This window comes from Dipodomys merriami, unplaced genomic scaffold, assembly GCF_024711535.1.
Source record: "Dipodomys merriami isolate MVZ:Mamm:240054 unplaced genomic scaffold, mDipMer1.0.p SCAF_19, whole genome shotgun sequence".
Taxonomy (NCBI): Eukaryota; Metazoa; Chordata; class Mammalia; order Rodentia; family Heteromyidae; genus Dipodomys; species Dipodomys merriami.
Window position 1 is genome coordinate 31,413,640 of NW_027203270.1, and position 22,024 is coordinate 31,435,663.

Genomic DNA, 22,024 nt, shown 5'->3' on the forward strand with positions numbered 1-22,024 from the left:
CTGTCTTTGTTTCTATCTGTCTTTCCCCCTCTCTCTCTCTCACACACACACACCCCAACAAAAAAGGAAATGGTATTTGTGTATACCCAAAGACCTTCTCAGAAAGGCCCTCACTCAATCACTAATGCTATATTTAAGTGTACAGCTCAAGTGGAGCCAATGAAAGCATTTTTGGCTGCATATCTAACTTCTGAAAAATGCAAGCCACATCTGGAGACAGCTGGAGAGACTGGACAAGAGAAATCACTCTAGAGATGTCACTGTGAGAAGAAAAGGTGAACACTAACTCTACATCATCCAGGAAACAAAGGGTAATCCAAAGCATACACATGAATGCAACAGCAAAAAAAGTAGACTACAGTCCCACTGCTATTTTTTTTTTTTTGGGGGGGGGGTCCGGTCCTGGGGCCTGAATTCTGGGCCTGGGCACTGTCCCTCAGCTCTTCAGCTCAAGGCTAGCGCTCTACCACTTAGGCCACAGCGCCACTTCCGGCTTTTTTTCTTTTTGCTTATGTGGTGCTGAGGAATCGAACCCAGGGCCTCAGGCATGCAAGGCAAGCGCTCTACCACTGAGCCACCTTCCCAGCCCTCCCACTGCTATTTGTTCAATTCTCAAAAAAAAAAAAAAAAACTGCAGTTAGAAGAAAAGGAAGTACCATGAACTTTTCACCTTTTTTTTTTTTTTGCTGGTCCTGGGGCTTGAGCTCAGGGCCTGGGCACTGTCCCTGAGCTTCTTTTGCTCAAGGATAGAACTCTACCACTTAAGCCTAGCACAATTTCTGTTTATGCAGTAATGAAGACTCAAATCCAGGGCTTCATGCATGCTAGCCAAGCATTCCACCACTAAGCCACATTCCCAGCCCAACTTTTCACCTTTTATCTGAATTCTCTGAAGAGGAACTCTATAGAGTATCAACTTACTTAAGACAAAACCATCAGTTATTGATTGAAACATGCTTTTCATGTAGAATGGACTTGGTTTTGCAAGAATAGCATATATAGCAAGTAACCTCACCCCTGCCCCATTTAAAAAATAAAAAATCCGAGCCGGGCGCTGGTGGCTCACGCCTGTAATCCTAGCTACTCAGGAGGCTGAGATCTGAGGATCTCGGTTCAAAGCCAGCCCGGGCAAGAAAGACCATGAGACTCCTATCTCCAATAAACCACCAGAAAACCGGAAGTGGCGCTGTAGCTCAAGTGGTAGAGCGCTGGCCTTGAGCTGAAGAGCTGAGGGACAGCGCCCAGGCCCAGAGTTCAAGCCCCACAACCGACAAAAAAAAAAAAAAAAAAAAAAAAAATCCGGGCTGGGAAGGTGGCTCAGTGGTAGAGCGCTTGCCTTGCATGCCTGAGGCCCTGGGTTTGATTCCTCAGCACCACATAAGCAAAAAGAAAAAAATCCGGAAGTGGTGCTGTGGCTCAAGTGGTAGAGCACTCGCCTTGAGCTGAAGAGCTGAGGAACAGCACCCAGGCCCAGAGTTCAGGCCCCATGATCGGACCCAAAAAATAAATAAATAAAATAAAATAAAAAATCCTCACTCCTTGGTTTCTAGGGAGTAACAGATTTCTGAGTGGCCTATAAACTCAAAGAATAGGTAGATACCCTTCATATCATCAAGTCTTAGCAATCTGATTCTTATACAACAGAAAAAAGATCACAACACTCAGTCATCTCTTATGTTGTTTTTTTTTTTTTTAAGAGAAGTGATAAGGGAGAACTGGAGATTGGAGAGGTTTAGATAAATCTTGCAAGATGATAACTGTGTAACTGTACTCTGATTTGTTCTGAATATGTGTAGCTCACACAATCATAGATTCCTCTTTGGGAGACAGAGAGACAGAGTTTCCAAAGTGTTATAAAAGGTGAGGTGACATCCCCATGAAGTAAGGTGAACTGATTTCTCCAAGGCCAAAGAGTAAAATGAGGACCCTTATTTCTCAAACCTAGGACTTTTCAAAGTACATTTCCAGCACTTACATTGCTTTACAAGTGCAAGGTCCCTACTTCAAACCCCAATACTGAAGGAAAAAAAAAAGATTTAAAACAATAGGTAATTTTCAAATAATCAAAATGATTTCTGCTATAACCATGATTTATTTTTAGTTCTATCTAGCCTACCTTCTCCCTACAAGTAAACCTCCAAGGCGTAATATATACTTAAGCAACTAATGTTTGATTTAGTCAGTTCAAGTCACATAAAATATAAATGCTGACTAAATTTGATAGGCTCCTTTTGTTGCCTTCCCTCAATATCTCAAAAGCCACAAAAACATTTTTCTTATTCTTTTATTGAACTGGTCATATCAACATTTATATCCATTAGTGTTAATCAGAAGAGTCAACAGGTGTCAGCAAGGTTTGGTAGTACCTGCCTATAATCTCAGCACTCTGGAGACTGAGGTAGGATAATTGAAATTTCAAGGCCAGTCTAGGCAACATAGTCTAGTTTATGTTGTTGTTTTGTTTATTGTACTGGTCCTCGGGCTTAAACTCAGGGCCTGGGTACTGTGCCTGAGCTTTTGTGCTCAAGGCTAGCATCCTACCACTTGAGCCACAGTTCACTTCCAGCTTTTTGGTGGTTAACTGGAGATAAGAGTCTCACAGACTTTTCCTGCAATCCTCAGATCTCAGTCTCCTGAGTAGTTAGGATTATAGGCATGAGATACTGTTGCCTGGCTGTTTAGTTTAAAAAAAAAAAAAAAAAACTGTAATCTTTGCAACTTGGGATTCAGAGATCTGGAAGGTAAAAACACTTCAAGGTTAGTCCAGGCAAAAAGTTCATGAGACCCCTATCTCAAATGGTGGTATCTGTCTGTTGGCCTAGCTACAGGGGAAGCTCAATGCTAAGCATGTAAGTGTACAACTACAGAAGTAAAATGGCCTTGACTGTCATATCAGTTCCATGGGGAACAGAAATAAGAGGATCATAGTCCAATCCAGAGTAGACAAAAAAACAAAACCTTGTCTTGAAAATGGCACAAATAGGGTTGGAAACATGATTCAATTGGTAGAACACCGGCCTAGCAAGTATAAGACCCTGAATTCAAATTCCAATATGGCCAAAATTTAAACAAGACAAAACAAAACCCAGTCAGTAGAAATCAAAACCACTGGGCCAAAGGTCGTCAAGTAGAGCATATTTATACAATGCCAAACTATCACCTCATAAAACACTTTCTAGGAGATTAATGTACTTTTTTATAGTGGAAAACTTCCTGGTCATCATCTTAAGTGATCAAACTTAGCATGACTAGAGTGTAGCTTGGTGGCAGAACATGTGCTCAGCATGTGTAAAGCTTTGAGTTCAATCCCCAGCCGCCCTTACTCCACCCTCAAAAAAACCTTGGTACAATTAGTTATGGACATTCTTGCACTATATGCAAAATGTCCTCAAAATGGTTATTGTGAAGCCCACAACTTAACCCATAAAATGCTCTTGTCAGGAATATTTAACCTAATTATTCCAATCAAAACCAGACCTGACTTCCCATTTACAGGAAACATGGGATAGGAAAACAAGTTAAATGCCACAAAGAGGAAACAGGCAGAAAAAATTCAGAGTGTGGAAGAGTTATGATTACTTCTCAAAGTGTTATAAAAATGGAAAACAAAAATGAGGGATAGAGGATACTTCTAGATAAAGAAGCTTTTAACCACATGAGATTTTTTTTATTTAGTCCTAAATCACAAACAAAGCAACCAAAGAGGAAATGTGAAAATGGACAGAGTATTAGAAAATATAAAATTAGTTAATTTCCTTATGCACAATAATGATTATGTACAAAAATGTCCTTATTCCCAGGAGATGCCATTAAGGGCACAATGTATGATATTTGCAACTTACCTTCAGATAGTTCACCCAAAAAGTATGTGTATGGCATATATATGGGTATATCTAGACACACATACATATACAAGATTGGAGAAAAGATAAATAAGACAATTTTGACAATAAATGGGTATGCACAGTGCTCACAACTTTCTGTATGTTTGAAGTTTTTCCAAAATAAAGTTGTGAGAAAAAATTAATGACCTAATTTGAAAAGACAAAAATTCAATTCAAGCTGGGCACTAGTGGCTCACGCCTGTAATCCTAGCTACTCAGGAGGCTGAGATCTGAGAATCACAGTTCAAAGCTAGCCCAGGTAGGAAAGTCCGTGAAACTCTTATCTCCAATAAACCACTAGAAAATGGAAGTGGTGCTGTGGCTCAAGCGGTAGAAAGCTACCCTTGAGCTGAAGAGGTGAGGGACAACACCAAAGCCCAGAGTTCAAGCCCCATAACCAACAAAATAAATAAATAAATTCAATTCATTCTCCAACAAGCTCTGAATGCTTTAGCATTTCAACCTTTGAACGTTTGCAGCCAACTTCAATTGGGGCACTGCTCTGAACTCCTAAGTATAGAAAAGAAAAGGTGAGCAAGAACTAAAACCATGAATGAGATGCAAGGAATAAAACTCCCAAAATGATGTAAGTCAAAGCAAGGTAGAATAAAGATTCTAAGTGAAGGAAGACATTAAGAATGTTTTGTTGGGGGGAGGGATGGTAAGGGGGAAAAAAGGAGGAGGCAACAACGCTCAATAGGAAATGTACTCATTACCTTGCTCATGTAGTGTAACCCCTCTGTACAACATTTTTACAATAAAAACATACAAAAAAAAATAAGTGTCATGGAAGGGGTACTGAAGAAACATTAGGTTGAACCAAATGATAAAGTCAAATAAGGACAATGAAAAAAAAAAAAAAAGAATGTTTTGTCATCCCAGGAACAAGACCAACACTGTAGGCAGAATTAGAAGTTCCTAGGGATTCAGAAATATGGATAAAATTGGATATGTGCAGCCAAATAGACCCCTGAGCATCCATTTGTCATTGCTGCTCTTCAAAAGGAAACTAATGACTGAGTGAGCTCCTAGGGATCGGTAAAAGTGGCTTGGTGGGATGACTGGCTAGATCCCAGTAAGAAGGTAAAAAACTCATTAGAATTTATCAAAAGACTATTCTGGGTGAGTGTAAAAATGAAGGACAGCAAAAGACTTTAGCCTTTTGTCTAGCTAGACAAAAGGAAGAACTTGCTAGTCAGAATCAAATAAGAAAAATTACAGTCTGCCTCTGAACAGGGCCAGGGCGAGAAGATTGCATGTCTCAGCTGTCTCGATAGTCACCCCCTGAAGGCAGGAGGTATCACCAGATGAGCCTGAGCCTCCTCTAGTTCTAAACTTCGTCAGCTATAAAAGGGTAAATAAGAGATGGCTATTGGAATGTCAGAACCCATGCTATTATCTGGGGCAAGATGAATTACGGAGAAAGAGAAACATGCAAAAAGGAGACTTGTCTTACCTAGGCTGCTTAGACAGCTGTGTTATGGACTCCCAGATGATCTCTCCCCCATGTAGAAGAATATAAATAGTGCTCAATTTACCTGTGGCTAGCCACAAGCAGAAGGCCTGGTCACATGACTGAGCAAACAGGAGTAAACCACCAAGCAGTTCTCAGAGGGCAGACAGGTTTGCTATACCTCACTGACTTGTGCTCTGTCAGAAACCCCTGCTCTTAACCCTGATTCTGACTCATTCTGCCCTGGGCTGCAGGAGGAGGGAACTTATAAGGGTCAACTGCTCAGTTAAGTTCTTCAGAGGTAAGAAGGAGTCACAGATTCTGCTGGCTTCAGGATCTGTGATCCTGTTAGGGTCACTCTCCGCAACCCTTACATCCTTGGAAACCTGGGTGACCTTTCTGCTCCCACATCCAGAAAGTCTTCTCTGATCATCACTCCATTCAGTCTCTACTTTGTATTCCCAATTTCAGAGGAGACACCTAAAAGAATACTACATCCTACACAGAAATTCTTTCCCTGGGCCCTGACCTTCTAGAACTAACCTCAAATGAGTGGCAAGTTCCCATGCTATGTCTAGCTGTGGAAAAAACCCAAAATGTGCTGGGCGACATTCCAGGGCAGCCCCTGCTCCAGAGCTCTGGTCTTGCCATTTGTTCAGATTTCCTAAGAGAGGCACAAAGGTTACACCATGCCTCTAGAGTAAACTAGGCAGAAAAGCAAATTACATGGCCCCTCCAGAAACAGTCTCCTACCCTCAACAGATGTCTGAGGCCACTGATGGCCTTTCTAGCAGAAGGCTGCTCTGGGATTACCTCTCCACATGGGCTTCCAGAAGCAGAGGAGGGTGTGACAACATATATCACTGGTAGGTGACACCATCTTCCCCCATATGTGATGGATGGGCTTTGGATCTGGTTCAAAAATCAGGAGCTTCTTTTATCAGTCAGGTAAATAAAAGGCTTCTCCTCTTGAAGAAAAAGGACAATTTAATCCAGGGAAACAGTGTGGCAAGTTAATTACCCATTAATCCTCTCCAAATCTCTGGGAACAGGAAAGTAAAGACTCAGCTGTCACCATCATCTCCAAGCAGATAGCACAGCCATTTGTAGAGCAGCTCTAACAGAGGTATCAAAGCTTCAGACAAACTCCCCAAAAACCTGAAGGACAATCTTCTTTCATCCTTCTCTACCTTCCTCTGGTTTTGGTTGTCATCATCCATCATTTACTTTCTTTTTGCCAGTCCTGGGGCTTGAACTCTGGGTCTGGACATTGTCCCTGAGTTTCTTTTGCTCAAGGTTAGCACTCTACCACAATAAGCCACAGCGCTACTTCTGGCTCTTTCTGTTTTAAGTGGTGCTGAGAAATCGAACCCAGGGCTTCATGCATGCTAGGCAAGCATTCTACCGCTAAGCCATATTCCCAGCCCTACCATCATTTACTTTGGAGTAGGAGCCAGAATAGTGCAAAATATGGACAGAAGAAAGAGAGAGAAAATCATAGGCATAGTACATAACTCAGTAACTGAAATGCTAAGTAGTATTACTAAGGTAATATTACTTTATTACTAAGGTAATATTGATGGTTGGGGAATAAACTGGATGATGGGGAACTGGGTTGGAGGCAGGTACTTCACTGCATATTTTAGAAACCTGGTTTTTCTAGGTTAACTAGAATAGGCCTTACCCCACAGCTCTGGCAGTTGGGGGAGGGGAGGATATACTACAAAGTAATAATAATGGAGCAATTCACTGCCTTCAAGGAGCACATACAGATGTTCAATGTATGCTTTGTTGTGAAATCACAGAGCTGGAACCCAGCAGGGTCTGATCCTCTAACTCTGTCTGCCTACCAATGATTCTCACATCCAGCCTTCCTTGGGCTAGGGCTAAAAGGAAGCCTGACTGAAAGGAACCATTCCTTTGTGGATGAAGTTGTAACTCCTGGTCCATTCCCTCCCCGAAGACCTACCACATTCACAAAGGCATGAATATACCAACTGCCTGGTATTGAGCAGAGGAGAGCTCTCTGGCCCTAGGCCTGTAACCTAGCATCATTTTTCTAAATAGAACTTGCTGCTTTCCCCCGCAAGCTATAAAGATGAAGTATCTATTACTCCATGGTTGTAGCACAGAAGAGCCTTCCAAGTCTGTGTGTTTTAAAAAACGAAGAGCTGAGTGGAGAGTGCTTAATCCTGAAGTAAAGGAGGCAGCTCTCTCTTCAAGGTACTGGCATCCAGAGCATTCTCAGTGTGGCACACCCACTTGGCTGCTAGGACAATGTGGGGGCATGGGCTGCTAACTCATGGCAACAGATACCTACCTAGTCAGCTCTCAAAATCTGATGCTAACCCTATCCAGCTTGAGAAGTAAAAAGACAAGCTGCAGTCTCCTGAGAGGTGGCCTACTACAGGTTCAATACCTGAGCCCAAATTCTGCCTCTGCCCCAGTGTTAGGTAAACTCAGAGGAGTCCCATAAATTCTCCAGGTGTCATTTGTTTCATCTGTTAAACAGGGGAGAAGAAGAGATGTTATAAAGATATAGAAGAAAATCTCCATTTAAAAAACTTCTAGTAACCAAATTCATCTAGCACATACTCATTGGTTAAGCATCGTACTTGGAAATAACTTTAAGAGTCGTAGATACAAGAACAATAAGAATAGTAAACAGAACACCCATATAACCTTAACCTAGATGTGCTTACTGATATTTACCCCATTTGCTGCACTGTTGACTTTTCTTTCATGTGCATGATGTTCTTACACACACTCATATTTTATACCCACATATTCATATCACACACACACTGTCCTTCATGAATTTTTGCATTGTGTTGTATTTGAAAACAACTGGGAACTATAGGAGGCTGGAAATGAAGAGAAAGCAAAGTCAGCCTTCTTCCTAGGCTCTGCTCCCTTCCTTGCCTGTCATGCAAACAGCATGCACTCCAAGACCACAGAAAGTACAGGAAAGTAACATGAGATGGTTGGTTACTTTTTCTTTCTTTCGTTCTTTCTTTTTTTTTGCAAAACAAACCCCACAAAAAGACAACAACAAAACATTTATATGAGCCACAGAAACAACTTTATTATAGACAAGTGGGTTTTGTGTGCATATGTGTGTATATGTGTTGTATAAGTGGGTTCTGGGGCTTGAACCCAGGTCTTAGGTGCTGTCCTTGAGGGTTTTTTTTGCTCAAGACTAGTACTCTAGCCTAGCCACAGCTAGCCACAGCTCTGCTTCCAGCTTTTTGGTGGTTAATTGGAGATAATAGTTTCACGTACTTTCCTGCCCTGGTTGGCTTAGAACCATGATCCCTAAATCTCAGCCTCCTGAGTAGCTAGGATTATGGGTATGAGCCACCAGTGCCCAGCCAAAAGTGTTTTTGGTAATATTTGTTATAGTGAGATTTTACCTGATGAGGGTAGAAAGTAACTGAGAGAGAAAAGCTCACACAAGCACATGGATATTAGAACATTAAAGAATGCTATGGCAAAATCTGCTCTGGAGGTTAAGAACTACCCATAAAACTGCACAGAAGGATAGACATCTCCAAGAAGGAGACCGGACAATTCTTCCTGATACCAAGACTAGGGCTTTCTCACAAAATTTAAGTCACTGTTGTTCTATTCCCCTTACTGGGCACTATCATGTATCATAAGGACCTCATTCCCAGTTAAACTATAGCAAAGAGGAGACATGTTCTAGCAGATCACATGCCTCAGGCTTCTTTCCCATCCAAAGTAGGGGAGGATACCACCTCCTTGTACATTCCTCTACAAAGAAGACTAAGTTGTTATCATGACACAGTGCTACTTGCCCCCCCCACCCCCCCCCCACACATACAAATGTACCACCCACATTTTTCTCCAGGTGTTTTTTTTTTTTTAATTTCATAATGTCACACACAAGAAAGGCACTTTCTCCTATAAGCTCCATCTTATCATGTCTTTCTAACATGGCCCCAGATTAGTAACCATGATCCCATAGAGGCAGAAACACCCCATCTTCCCCTGAGCCATATCTGCCTTTTGTTATCTACTCATTCCATATGAGAACTGCATATCTCAAGTCAGCTAGAAACACTCAAAAGCCACTACCATATTACACATACCATAATGTAGTCACCACCATCATCTTCCAACTATTTATACTTATTTATACCCCACAGGGAAAACAGATGTAGAAAACCTATAATGTGCATGGTCTGTTTGGGGTACAAAGGATCAGACTACTTTGCAGCCCATTCTCTCTCTCTTTCTCTCTCCCCCACCCCACTTTGTATTCAGGTTGAACTCAGGGCCTGGTAGTCTCACTTAGCCTTTTCACTTAAGGCTGGCACTCAACCACTTGAGCCACAGCTCCACTTGTGGCTTTTCAGTAGTTAATTGGAGATGAGTCTCATAGGCTTTCCTTCCTGGGCTGGCTTTGAACTGCAATCCTGAGACTCCTCAATAACTAGGACTATAGGTATGATTCACCGGCACCTGGCTTCTCTCTCCCTCCAACTATTGACCAAAGGTCATGTTATACAGCTCAGGGTAGCCTGGAATATGCTGTGTAGTCCAAGCTGTTCTCAAACTTGAGGTCCTGCCTCAGCCTCCTGAGTCTTTGCTCCTAGAATACAGGTACACAAACTGAAGGAAAACGAAGAGTAGAGATATATTAGATAGGTGGCAGGGATGCTAGTCTAGTATGAAATGTGCAACAAACTCCCCATACATGTGGGAAGAGCCTTTTGCTTAATAAAGCAAAAAGACATTATCAATCACATGGTCTTGGTCAAGTTATTTCCTTTCTAGGCCTCTATTTCCCAATCTGCAAAAAAAAAAAAAAAAAAAAAAATCCAGGAAATGATAATCCACCTATAGGACAGTTGTAAGAATTAACAAGAGACGGGGCTGGGAAGGTGGCTCAGTGGTAGAGTGCTTGCCTTGCATGCTTGAGGCCCTGGGTTCGATTACTCAGCACCACAGAAGCAAAAAGAAAAAAGCTGGAAGTGGTGCTGTGGCTCAAGTGGTAGAGCGCTAGCCTTGAGCTGAAGAGCTGAGGGACAGCGCCCAGGCCCAGAGTCCAGGCCCCACGACGACCCCCCCCCCACAAAAAAAAAGAATTAACAAGAGATACCTGAGTATTAATTGTTAGTACCAAGAGCCAAACAAATGGAACATACATACTGTCAAAACTACAACTAGCTACAGCCTCTGAAAAATACAAGTGGATTCTGGAACTTTCCAGAGTTGGGATTCACAGGTTCTTTCTATGAAAGCAGCTGTTTCATTTTCTGCTGTGAATACAAAACTAACTACACAAGATGACTGTTCCACTAAGAAAGCATCCAGGTATTGCTGTCAAGGTTAAGATGAGTGCATGCCCCATGGATGTAGCTGCCACAACCCACTTCTCCCCATACTCTCAATCCACTCTATGCCATATTTATTGTGAAAACCCTCTGGGTGCATCCTTGTCTATCATCCACATGCTATCCACGCCCACCCCACTCCCAGCTTGTATGTCATATCTGATAGGCACGAGTTAAACAGACAATTCCCAAACGGGGGCTGTGAGGCAGGTTTCTGCCAGCCTGCAGCTGTGGGGCAGGGAATGCACGTGTTATCAGCAGTGGTTTTCTCAAAGCCGTGTGGGCGATCAAACATGCACTGAGAACAGAAAACTCTTAAAGGGAAGGGAGTGTGAAGGAGGGAGGAGGAGGTAAGAGAAGCTGCCTATTCTTCTAGTCACAACTTTACTTTGTTCAAAGTTATACCCGGCTGGGCTGGTTAGCCACTCTGACTGACATCAGGCCCATGGTTGGCAACCTTAGGACAGGGAACACAGACTCTGGATGACAGTTTAAGTATCTAGTGTTTGAGGAAGGACAATGAACACCTCCTTCCTGCATAGTACCATTTGATGGGAGGAGGAGGAGGAGAACAGCAATGACTGGTACCACCGGATATAGCCTGACAAGAAACAGGGGAGGGGGGATTTCAGCCTGACTGCAACTCAGAGGCTACCCTAGGGCTCATAGGTAATTCTTCTCCCTGACCTTACTTGCTATATATGATATAGCATCACTAAGAAGTTGGCATCAATCAACCCAAGCAAAAAACATCCAGCCCTTGTCTCCTGTCTCCTTGGCCCATCACCAATAACCATTTCTAAGCCTAAATCCAGATAGCTCAACTTTTTTGATGTTATTGGTGGTGGTCATGGGGTCTGAACTGTGGGCCTGGGCACAGTCCCTCAGCTCTTCAGCTCAAGGCTAGTGCTCTACCACTTGAACCACAGCACCACTTCTGGCTTTTTTTGCTTATGTAGTGCTGAGGAATTGAACCCAGGGCCTCATGCATGCAAGGCAAGCATTCTACCACTGAGCCACCTTCCCGGCCACACCTTTTTTTTTTTTTTTTTGCCAGTCCTGAACGCAGGGCCTGAGCACTGTCTCTGAGCTTCTTTGCTCAAGGATAGCACTCTACCACTTGAGCCACAGTGCCACTTCGGCTTTTTCTGTGTATATGGTACTGAGGAATTGAACCCAGGGGTTCATGTGTGCTAGGCAAGCACTCTACTACTAAGCCACCTTCCCAACCTAGCCCAACTTTTTAACAAAATCTTAACATAATCTTACACACTGGCTGTTTCCATGGATCATACCTGTTAACTGCCCAAGTTCACTCTCTGGCTCAAAGAGAACCTACAGCCCTAGCAATGACATCCATGGAAATGCCACCTCTTTGCCACCAGCTGGGCTTCAAGCCCAATGACCAGGATGAATAGGAGACCAGTGATTTAAAGAAAGAGAGAATGCTAACACTTGAGGTGGGGGTGAAGGAAGGGGAGGAGTTGCCTTGCAAGTAGCTAGAGTGGTATTATAAAGGGGGAACAGTGCATAGGGACTAGAAGTGGGAGAGACTAAATACAAGTGAGACTCGGAGGAGGTGTGGCTCTCTCTCCCCACCCCACTGCCTTTCCAGCAACTCAATCCAGCAAGTATTTATTGACCATGACACTCCCCATCTGCCCTGGCCCTCCCTCTGCAAAAACACTCAAATCTGTTCAAGCTGCAGGGTGAGTTCCATTGCACTTGAACTTGAAACATGAGGTGCCTACCTCTTAAAAAGGCAGGCATACAATTTCCAGGATGGAGCAGAAGGGACTAGGGAAGTTTAAGAAAACTAAGGAACACAGCAGATGAGACAAGACTATATTTTTTCTTTTATTTATTTATTTTTAATAGTGCTGGGTATCAAACCCAAGGCCTCCCACATGCTAAGCATATGCTCTACCACTCAGTTACATTCCTGGCCTCAACAATGTCACTTTTGAAAGGGAAGTGAGAGAAGACAGTAGAAGTTTAATTTAACTTTATAGAGAATACAATGGCCAATTTTTTTTAATCCTATTTAAAACATCCTTGCAGTTCTGTAACTTCAGCGCACACTGGGTATTCCTGCTTTCTCTGTCTCCTCCACCTTGAATTGGCATTTTATTCATTCTGGGATGCAACAGCATCTGCCTTTAGAACTGTGTATCTAATTCTTCCTTGGGCTCTGAAGGAGGTAATACCTCAGTGTTCTCCACAGGTCTTCATTTAATTTGGATCCACTGAAGAAGTCGCCAGCCATTCACAGGATAAGGAGGTCAGGTAGAAGTACTGCAAACTTGTAAGTGCCTTGCCAAATACTGTCTACTATCTAAGAAGCCACATTCAGGCAGCCCCAAGTCATAGGTCAATTGCATCAGAGCAACCAAAGCCCTCAAGAAGAAATCTTCCCAGCGCCCCAATCCTTTTATTAGGAAGCTGGAAACATAAACTGCTAATGTGCAGGCAGGGCTAAGCCAAAGGCACTCTATCCACCCCCAGTGTCAGCTATCTGCTCATGACCAAACCCAGACTTCTGTGCCTGAACAAAGCAGGATAAATGTCTGTACAAGGTCTGGACTTCAGTTCCAGGTCCCCTGGGGCTGGGCTTGAAGTTTTCTTATTATAAAATACTTTGATAGCATTCTTTTAAGTTCATTAAAGCTGCCCTTGATTGGCTGTGGTGCTCCCACACAGTAAGTCAGTTGAGGTTTATTTGGGCCTGAGGGTAAACACTTAAAATGACTCTAGAACTAGGCATTCAGCTTTGTCTACCCTGGGGGAGAGTGAAGTATCAGAAAACCAGGTAGTTTGGTGGGCACCATGAGCTGGAGGCCTGTGTGTTCACAGCCAGCTGTGCCAGAGTTCCCTACCACATAGTTGTGCTCATAAATGACAGCCCTGGCCTGAGTTCCACATGTCTGCAAAGGAACTGGAGCACAGATAATTTATGAACTTCAAACAGCATCCCAAACTCTTTCCTCTCTGAGATCAGAATTTGTTTTTGACCTAACCATGTGAAGAGATTTGGCTAATGTTTGGTTAATTCATACCCTGCAAAACAAATAATGAAATCCTCTGTGAGGATATAATTCAGGCAGAGAGGAAAGCTGACCAGATTTCCTATTCAGCCTTTCTTGGCTTCTACTCACGCTTCCCTACTCCCTCTTCTAGGACAGGGAAGAGCAAATTCCATCCTGGAGGAGGGCAGAACTTATGAAGCCATGAAGAGATTGTCTACTCTCATTAAATTGACTCGCTGGTGGGCATCAAACGTGAGCTCTGAACTGGGAAGAACATACCATTTTCTCTTCCAGTGTCTAAAAAGGTTACAAACTGCCCATAGAATAAAAGCTAAGTCTAGTCAGAGCACTTGAGCAAGGGTCAAATAATATTTGATATATGTGTTCATAAGAAACCCAAGGGACTGAGAAGGTAGCTCAGTGGTAGAGTGCTTGCCTGGCATGCATGAGGCCCTGGGTTCGATTCCTCAGTACCATATAAAAAAGCCAGAAATAGCGCTGTCGCTCAAGTGGTAGAGCACTAGCCTTGAGCTGAAGAGCTGAGGGATGGTGCCCAAGCCCAGAGTTCAAGCCCCACGACTGACCCCCCCCCAAAAAAAATCCAAAACCAAGCCGGGCACCAGTGGCTCACACCTGTAATCCTAGCTACTCAGAAGGCTGAGATCTGAGGATCACAGCTCAAAGCCAGCTGGGACATAAAGTCCATGAGACTCATATCTCTAATAAACCACCAGAAAACTGGACGTGGCACTGTGGCTCAAGTGATAAAGCACTCACCTTGAGCTGAAGAGCTGAGGGACAGTGCCCAGTCCCAGAGGTCAAGCCCCACAACCAACCAAAAAAAAAAGAAAAAGAAAAAAGAAATCCAAAACCTGATTTGCTTCCAGAATATGCCTGTGAATCCTTTAGTATGAATCCTTTAGTGGAAAGGTTCTCCTTGATAGTAAGAACCTAGAGGTGATACATGTGGTACTGGTGGCTGAAAGTCTGTAATCCTAGCTACTCTGGAAGCAGAAATCTGATGGTCATGGTTCAAAGCCAGGACAGGCAAGAAAGGAGAAAACTGGAGTAGAAAATTAGACTTTTATCTCCAACTAGCCATCAAAAAGTCTGAAGTAAGATGGGTTTTAGTGGCTCACGACTTAAATCATAGCTCCTCAGGAGGCTGAGATCTGAAGATCGTGTTTCAAAGCCAGCATAGGCAGGAAAGACCATGAAACTCTTATCTCCAATTAATCACCAGAAAACTGAAAGTAAAGCTTTGGCTCAAAATGGTAGAATGCTAGCCTTGAGCCAAGAACCTCAGGGACAGTACCCAGGCCCTGAGTTCAAGCCCCACAGCCCACCAAAAAGGAAGGAAGGAAGGAAGGAAGGAAGGGAGGGAGGGAGGGAAGAGCGAGCCAGAAGTGGAGCTATAGCTCAAGTCAGAGAGTTTGAGCCTTGAGCAAAAAAATAAAAAAATAAAAAAATTGCCCAGGCCCTGAGTTCAAACCCCTCTACTAGTAAAAACAAACAAAACAAAAAACCTACTCAAAAAAACACCTAGAGATGGGCACTCTATTTTTTAATAATTCCATCATAGCATAGCCCTGTGGTCCATCATTCCATTCAGTATGCTCTGATCTCAACAGAGAATGCAAATAGGTGTTTTCTCAGCGTCTACAGTCACTTTGGCAACACTCCAACTATCACTGTGAAGTTTTATAATCGTGCCTCAAGTTTCCCACCAATCTATATTTGGGACCAGAGGGAGTGATGTTACCTTACCACCACACCCCACTGATGCACTCACCTCTCCTCTATTGACCTTGAAGGGATTATAATCTCTTACATCTAAGGTTATATAAATCAAGAATTTCCCATACTGTCTAATCCTGTGCTATCCAAAAACATCCTAAACACACAGAACCCTCACTATTTTAGGTACAAAGAGATAAAGACAGTTGGGAAATTGGCACCAGTGGTGACATCCTAGAAATTGGAAGCATTTAATTTCAAGGATGTCATCATTGGTGGTAACATTTACGTCAGGTCCTTCGTACATTTTGCTGACCATGAGCTTGGAATTGGCAAAGCTGTCAAACAGCAGTTAGCAATGTCAGGTTAGAAAGAGCCTGGGTTTTAATGTTTTCCAAATAGAAGCTGCCTCAATCACAGGATGTAGAAAGGCAATTGTACCTCTTATAGAATTTAACTGTACCCCCAAGTCTCATTATAGCAAAAGAGTTCCCTGCCATAGACAATTTCAACTTTTATCTCTAGGCTGTTTTGGCACCAGGGTTCAGGAGGACCAGTCTGAGGAGGATTCTTCTCTCTTGATCATCAATATATCACTTCTTTGATATGGCTCCATACCTATCTAAATACCCTAAGTTTTCAAAGCATTTTGAGGAAAGGAGTTTAATAATTATCAATAGCTTTTTTAATAACAATGCTGCCTTATATTCACAAAATTGCCATGCTGGGGAACTTAAATATTTGACATATGACATATACTGTTCTTCCTATGTCCCTATGGGGAAATCAGTATTTTAGGACAACCATAAATACTGCCAGCTCTCAATAACCTATTCAGAAAACGAAAAGGTAATGAGAAAAACGGAAAACAGGGGATATTCCTAAAGTGATTTCCATCTGATTTTGAAATGTATTCACTGAAAACAGTTGGAACTGTGGGGTTAAGGAGAGAAGGAACAAATTTGCCTGACAGTTAAGCTTTATGAAAATTCAAATTAGCTATGTCTACTGAACACATGTCACCTGACAACTGGAGGCTGGGAGGAGTCTAGAGTCATACATGCTGATCCTCCACAAAGACTGCAAACTGACTGGAAACAGATTGTCCCCTTTCTCCTAAAAATGAGTAGGGAATACAGGATTATTAGTTTTCTTTCCCATCTCAGGGTTTTATGAGGAGGTCTGCATTCCCCTCATTTGAAGCTGATCTTTACATAGGAGTAATTATAGTTAGGTACATTGTTAGGGATAACAGTAGGCAGAGCTTTCTATAAAGAGCCACGTTTAATTAATTAGGATTTTTTTTTTTCTGATCACAGGACTTGAACTCTGGGCCTGGGTGCTGTCCCTCAGCTCTTCAGCTCAAGGCTAGTGCTCTACCACTTGAGCCATAGCACCACTTCTGGCTTTTTCTGCTTATGTGGTGCTGAGGAATTGAACCCAGGGTCTCATGCATGCAAGGCAAGCCCTCTACCACTGAGCCACCTTCCCAGCCCTTAATTAGGATTTGTAAGTACTTAGTTCTACCACCAACAGTATAAAGGCAGCCAAAGATAATGCCTTAAATCAAAGTGACCAGGTTTCAATAAAACTTTATTTAAAAAACAGGCATCAGGCCATACAGTTGCTCAAGCTATAATCCCGCTGCTCAGGAAGCAGAGATTGAGGAAATCATGGCAGGAGAACAGTCTGAGCATAGAAGTTTGTGAAACTCTTACTCAATGTCTGGGAGCAGTGGTAAGCACCTGTCATCCACAGCAATATCCTCAGCAACACAGAAAGCACAAGTAATGGGATCACAGCCTAGGGCAGCCCAGGTACAAAGCAAGACCCTATCTTAAAAATAACCAAAGCAACCAGGTGCCAGTGGCTCCTGCCTATAATCCTAGCTACTCAGGAGGCTGAGATCTGAGGTTCAAAGCCAGCCCAGGCAGGAAAGTCTGTGAGACTCTTATCTCCAAAATAAACTACTAAAAAAACGGAAGTGGCGCTGTGGATCAAGTGGTAGAGCACTGGCCTTGAGCTGAAGAGCTGATGGACAGGGCCCAGGCAGAGTTCAAGCCCCATGACCAACAAAAAAAAAAAAAAAAGAAGGTTCTGGTGGGTTATAGAGGCTCTACAGCATTTAGCTCCAAAGCCCTAGTGGGGCTATTCTATTGGAGGGATAATTAGCAAAGCTATATTAAATTTATCTTCATGGGGCTGGGGGTATAAAGCAGTAGTAAAAACCTTATCTAGTGTATAAAATGGCTCAAGTTCAATCCTAGGCACACAAAACAAACAACAACAGTAAAAATGCATTATTTTCATTCTGAAGATGGGTAGAATAGAACCCAGAAAATTTTGCCTCCTAGTCAATTTTGTTTTGTCTATTGTTAATAGTCCTGGAAGAACACAAAGTTAGCAGCCCCTAGCTGACCTAAGATACAAAAGTGAACTTAATTCCAGGGCAACTGCAGTAAGAAATGTATCCTGGTTCCTATTACCCACTTTTGGCTAACTCTTAACTTAGACTTGACCCTTGTTTTTCTCTTTACTCTCTGTCTTACTAACTCCTTGCCTAGTCTCATAAAAATGAAATTGTTCCTCACTTTATGAAGACATTCCTTATGGATGAATGATCGCAGAAGGTAAATTCACTCTTTACACCATAACCCTTTATACAAGGCCTAATCTATCTTGTCAAGAACCCAGCAGGGTGTGCAGTGTGAGATAACTGCACAGTGGAGTGTTACATCATTTTGGGATGAGAAACAGAAACAGTGACGACACTTAATTGTTCCTGAAACCCAGTCCCAGCTCATATGCTTTTTCAAACAGTTGGGCTTCAGAATGCTGTTTAAGAGAGCTCATTTTAAAAGATGAGGGAATAAAAATGCAACAGGAGGCCTTGAAATTCTGAAACCTGCAGTACTGGTTTCAAACCAATCTGGGTTTGCTCTTTGAAGCCTGAAAAGGCAATGGGCTCTAGCCAACAGTGCTCTCACGTTGGTTCAGCAGAGGGAATAACAATGTAAGCAGCCACAAATACTTCTAACAGCATCTTCTGTGTTCTAGGCACTGTCCTAAGCACTTTGTTGATTTATTTGATTCTTAGCATGTAGACATTATCCACAGATGAGGAAAGTGAAGCACAGATGTCAAGTAACTTCCCCAAAGCCACACAACTAGTAAATGGCAGAACCTGGATCTGAAACGTAGGCATTGTGACTACCAACATCATTCTCTTAAAGTGTTTAGATAGTAAGGGGTTTCCCTTTCTATTACATATGTGCTATTAGTCTAAAGAAAACCACACACTTCATGAAGCCACATTCCAAAGCCATGTGAAGGTTGAGAGTAGAATACAAAAGACCTGATGGGCTCCAAACCAAAGACCAAATGCATTCCCTTAATTTCTGACCACAAAGAAGTCCATTGGCCCAGGCTATTCTTATTTATTTATCTATTTTTGTGCTAGTCTTGAAGCTTGAACTCAGAACCTGGAACTTTTGTACTCAATGCTAGCACTCTAGCACTTGAACCACAACTCTACTTCTGGCCTTTTGGTGGCTAATTGGAAATAAGAGTCTCATGGACTTTCCTGCCTGGGCTGCCTTTGAACCTCCATCCTCAGAGTAGCTAGGATCACAAGCATGAGCTACTGACACCTGGCAATCAATTCTTTTACTTTTTTCTTTCTCCTACCTTACTGAAAACCCACAGATAATCTCATTATACAAAGACAAATGCTTTATTAATACCTGAACATATTAATAGGTGGAAAAAAATGGATGAACCCAATATATAATGAGTCCACTAAATTTTTCCTGAGCCACCTGCCAAGTTATGCAGAGCTGCAGCTATGTTTTCATCAGTATGTTAGGACCCCTGACCCTACAAAAGGAGCAAATCATGTAAAAGACCCAAGCATCCAAACCTACATTCTTCCCTGTTGCACAGCACCTACCAGTGTTTGTCCTTTATACTAGCTATGTAGCATGCACCAAATAACTTCTCTTAAAATATGATTGCTAATCAGTTTCCAGCTACTACACAGGAAAGCTTTCTGTTGATTTCTACTGAAAGTGACCAAGGTTCTGGTGCCTGTTGTTCTAATAACTTCCCTTGGTTTCAAGGAAGCCCAAACAAAACCAACAGGTTTGTAGTCTTGTGGTTTGCTTTACAGTTCATGATAGGCATGAATTTGTCTAGGCATTGCCTTCTTCTACTCCACCAGATTCTACAAATACTTTTACTGCTCGGTCACCATCTTACCAGATTTTTACCAAGTTTCTGCATTCTAAAATGTAATATTAAGATACACAGTGAGGTCCAGAAAAACAGGAGGGCATTCTACCTCAAAGACCTCAAAGACCATTCCTATCTAGCAAGCCACTGTAACACCTATAGTTTCCAGAAGAGGACATGCAGCAACTAAGATTAGCAATCTCCAGAAGCTCAAGAGACCATGGTATAGACAATATCATTAACTGTTAAGATGACAGAGCCATGACTTTTGTACATTTGGTACAGACTGGGGCTTTGGAAGTGTGCAATGATCTTTTCACATCTGGTGTAAATCAAATGCAAGCCTCACTTTCAACTTACTGCCAACCTCTTCACACAAGTAGGTTCCTTTTCCGTTTCTAAGTGACTGCATTTGTGGGTCCCCTCACAGCTTTGAGTGTGAAAGCAAGGTTCAGCTTGCTCCTCCTTAGTTTCTCCACACTCACCATACACCAAGTTACTATTAAAACAAAAACAAAACAAAAACCTGTTTCGGTGTTGTTCAGAGTGTAGGGTATTTGCCACAACATATTTGATTGCAGCCCTCACCCCACTGCCACGTTGGCTGGCAATGCTCAGGACAATACAACATTGGGGGGAGGGGGAGGCAGAGGCAAAATGCCCAAGTCCTAAACACATGCAGGCACGAACAGGATAGTTGGAATCAGACAGCCATATTAAGCAGGTCGACGATCTGGGAACCTACAACTGTAGGGAATCGGAAGCGGAGCATTTGCACCGCGGTACAAACCGTTAAACTAACTTATTCCAACCGGCTGTGATACAATCTGCTCCAGAAGGTGGCATAAAGGGAAGCGCACGTGAAGTGAAGTGGTGGAGAAAGGAACTCCAGAGCTGTAGAGTGGGATGCTGGGGCCAAACTCAAGCTGGAAAAGTAACACATGGCTCCAGCGGGCTCTCCTCCATGCCCCTCCCCCTCTCGTGCAGACAGACGCCCAGCGCCCACCGGCTCCTCGCTCCCAGCACAACCCACAGCACCGGGCGCATCACCCCCCCCCGCCCCCACCCCTCCTCACACCTCGCTCCCATCCCCCGAATCTTCCACTCATCCCCATACGGCACTTCTGCCACTTTTCGGTTACGCCCCCCAAACTAGCCTCGGTCCGCCAGGTTCCTCCCCTCACCTCCCGGCCCCAACTCCGGCACCCTCAGTCTCTGCGCTGCACCCCACGTCCAAAGCTTTCCGCTCCTCCGCCCTTGCAGATTTTGCGCGCCCCCCCCACCTTTCCTCGTCCCCCCGTCCACTTTCCTCTAACACTTCTCCCGGTACCCCTCCCCCCCGTCCCCTTCACCCTCTTACCCCCTGACCCCCAACGGCTCCTCCCCCCGGTACCCGCTCCAGTCCCGGCTCACCTGCACGGCCACCCCCGTCCCGGCGCTGGTGCGGCTGCTGCAGCTGGAAGGGGACTGTGGCCCTGAGCGGCTGCAGCCCAGCCCTGGGGGAGCCGGCGGGGGCTGGTGGAGAACAGCCCCGCCGGAGTCCCCCGGCCCCTCCGCGCCCCGGCCCCCAGGAACCTCCGCCCCTGCCGCCTGCTGCGGCCCCTGCCATCACCCTCCCGGCCACCCGCCTGCCTCGGCCCCACAGCGAGCCCCACACAGCCCCCAACCCCCGCCGCAGCTACTTATCTGCCCTACGGGGCGGTGATCGACTCTCTCAGCTCAGAACTCTAATTGGCCTACGGAGCCCCAGACTCCACCTCTCAACCAATTAACTGTGAGATCTTCCGTTTCCAAAGATGATTGGTCGACGTTCATAGCGATCCAACCCAAGACCCCACCCCCACCCCAGTCCCCGCCTGCTTCCTTACACCCAAGAAGGTGCTGATTGGTCCTACCCGAGGAGGGCTGGTTCTCCAGAGCCGCCAATGAAAAGTCTCAGGAAGGAGGAACGTTACACCCAGACCAGGTAGTATGCAAATATGATGTCACGTGACGTCAAGCTCTGCAGGGGGCGGGCCTGGGCGTAGGTTGTAATAAAATACTAGTGAAATTTTTATAGGGGTGGGGTGTCCAACTTTGAGCAGTTGAATCCCAGTAACATAAAGAAAAGGGTAACTTCAAAAGGCATTACACTTAGTTTAACTTAAAAACATTAGTTGTAATCTTCATGGGATCTCTGTGGTGCTTGCTAGGATTCTGCAAATTAATGCAAAGCTTGTAAAGCATTTGCATGTGATTTGTATTATACTCTCACGCTTTATAGCTACCTTGTCTCACGTGACACTCAACATTTGTCTTTCTCCACGTTTCCATTTCTCTACTTCGATAACAACT

The 22,024-nt window shown here is 43.7% G+C and overlaps 1 protein-coding gene across 3 annotated transcripts in view; it reads right to left on the minus strand.

Annotated features, from left to right (window-relative positions):
- Positions 1-21,321, minus strand: part of Fam117a (family with sequence similarity 117 member A) — a 53,126-nt gene extending 31,805 nt beyond the window's left edge. Inside the window, exons 1-2 of one of the 3 annotated variants that reach the window (XM_070028322.1) lie at positions 20,481-20,611; positions 20,051-20,189 (exon numbers count right to left, since the gene is read on the minus strand). In XM_070028322.1, coding sequence (XP_069884423.1) covers positions 20,051-20,102 — 52 coding nt within the window. In that variant the 5' untranslated portion in view covers positions 20,103-20,189; positions 20,481-20,611. Of the gene's footprint in view, positions 1-6,150; positions 6,276-20,050; positions 20,190-20,480; positions 20,612-21,103 lie in introns of those variants that run through there. The other 2 variants (XM_070028320.1, XM_070028321.1) reach the window with 2 other exon arrangements.
- Between the last annotated feature and the right edge of the window lie 703 nt (positions 21,322-22,024).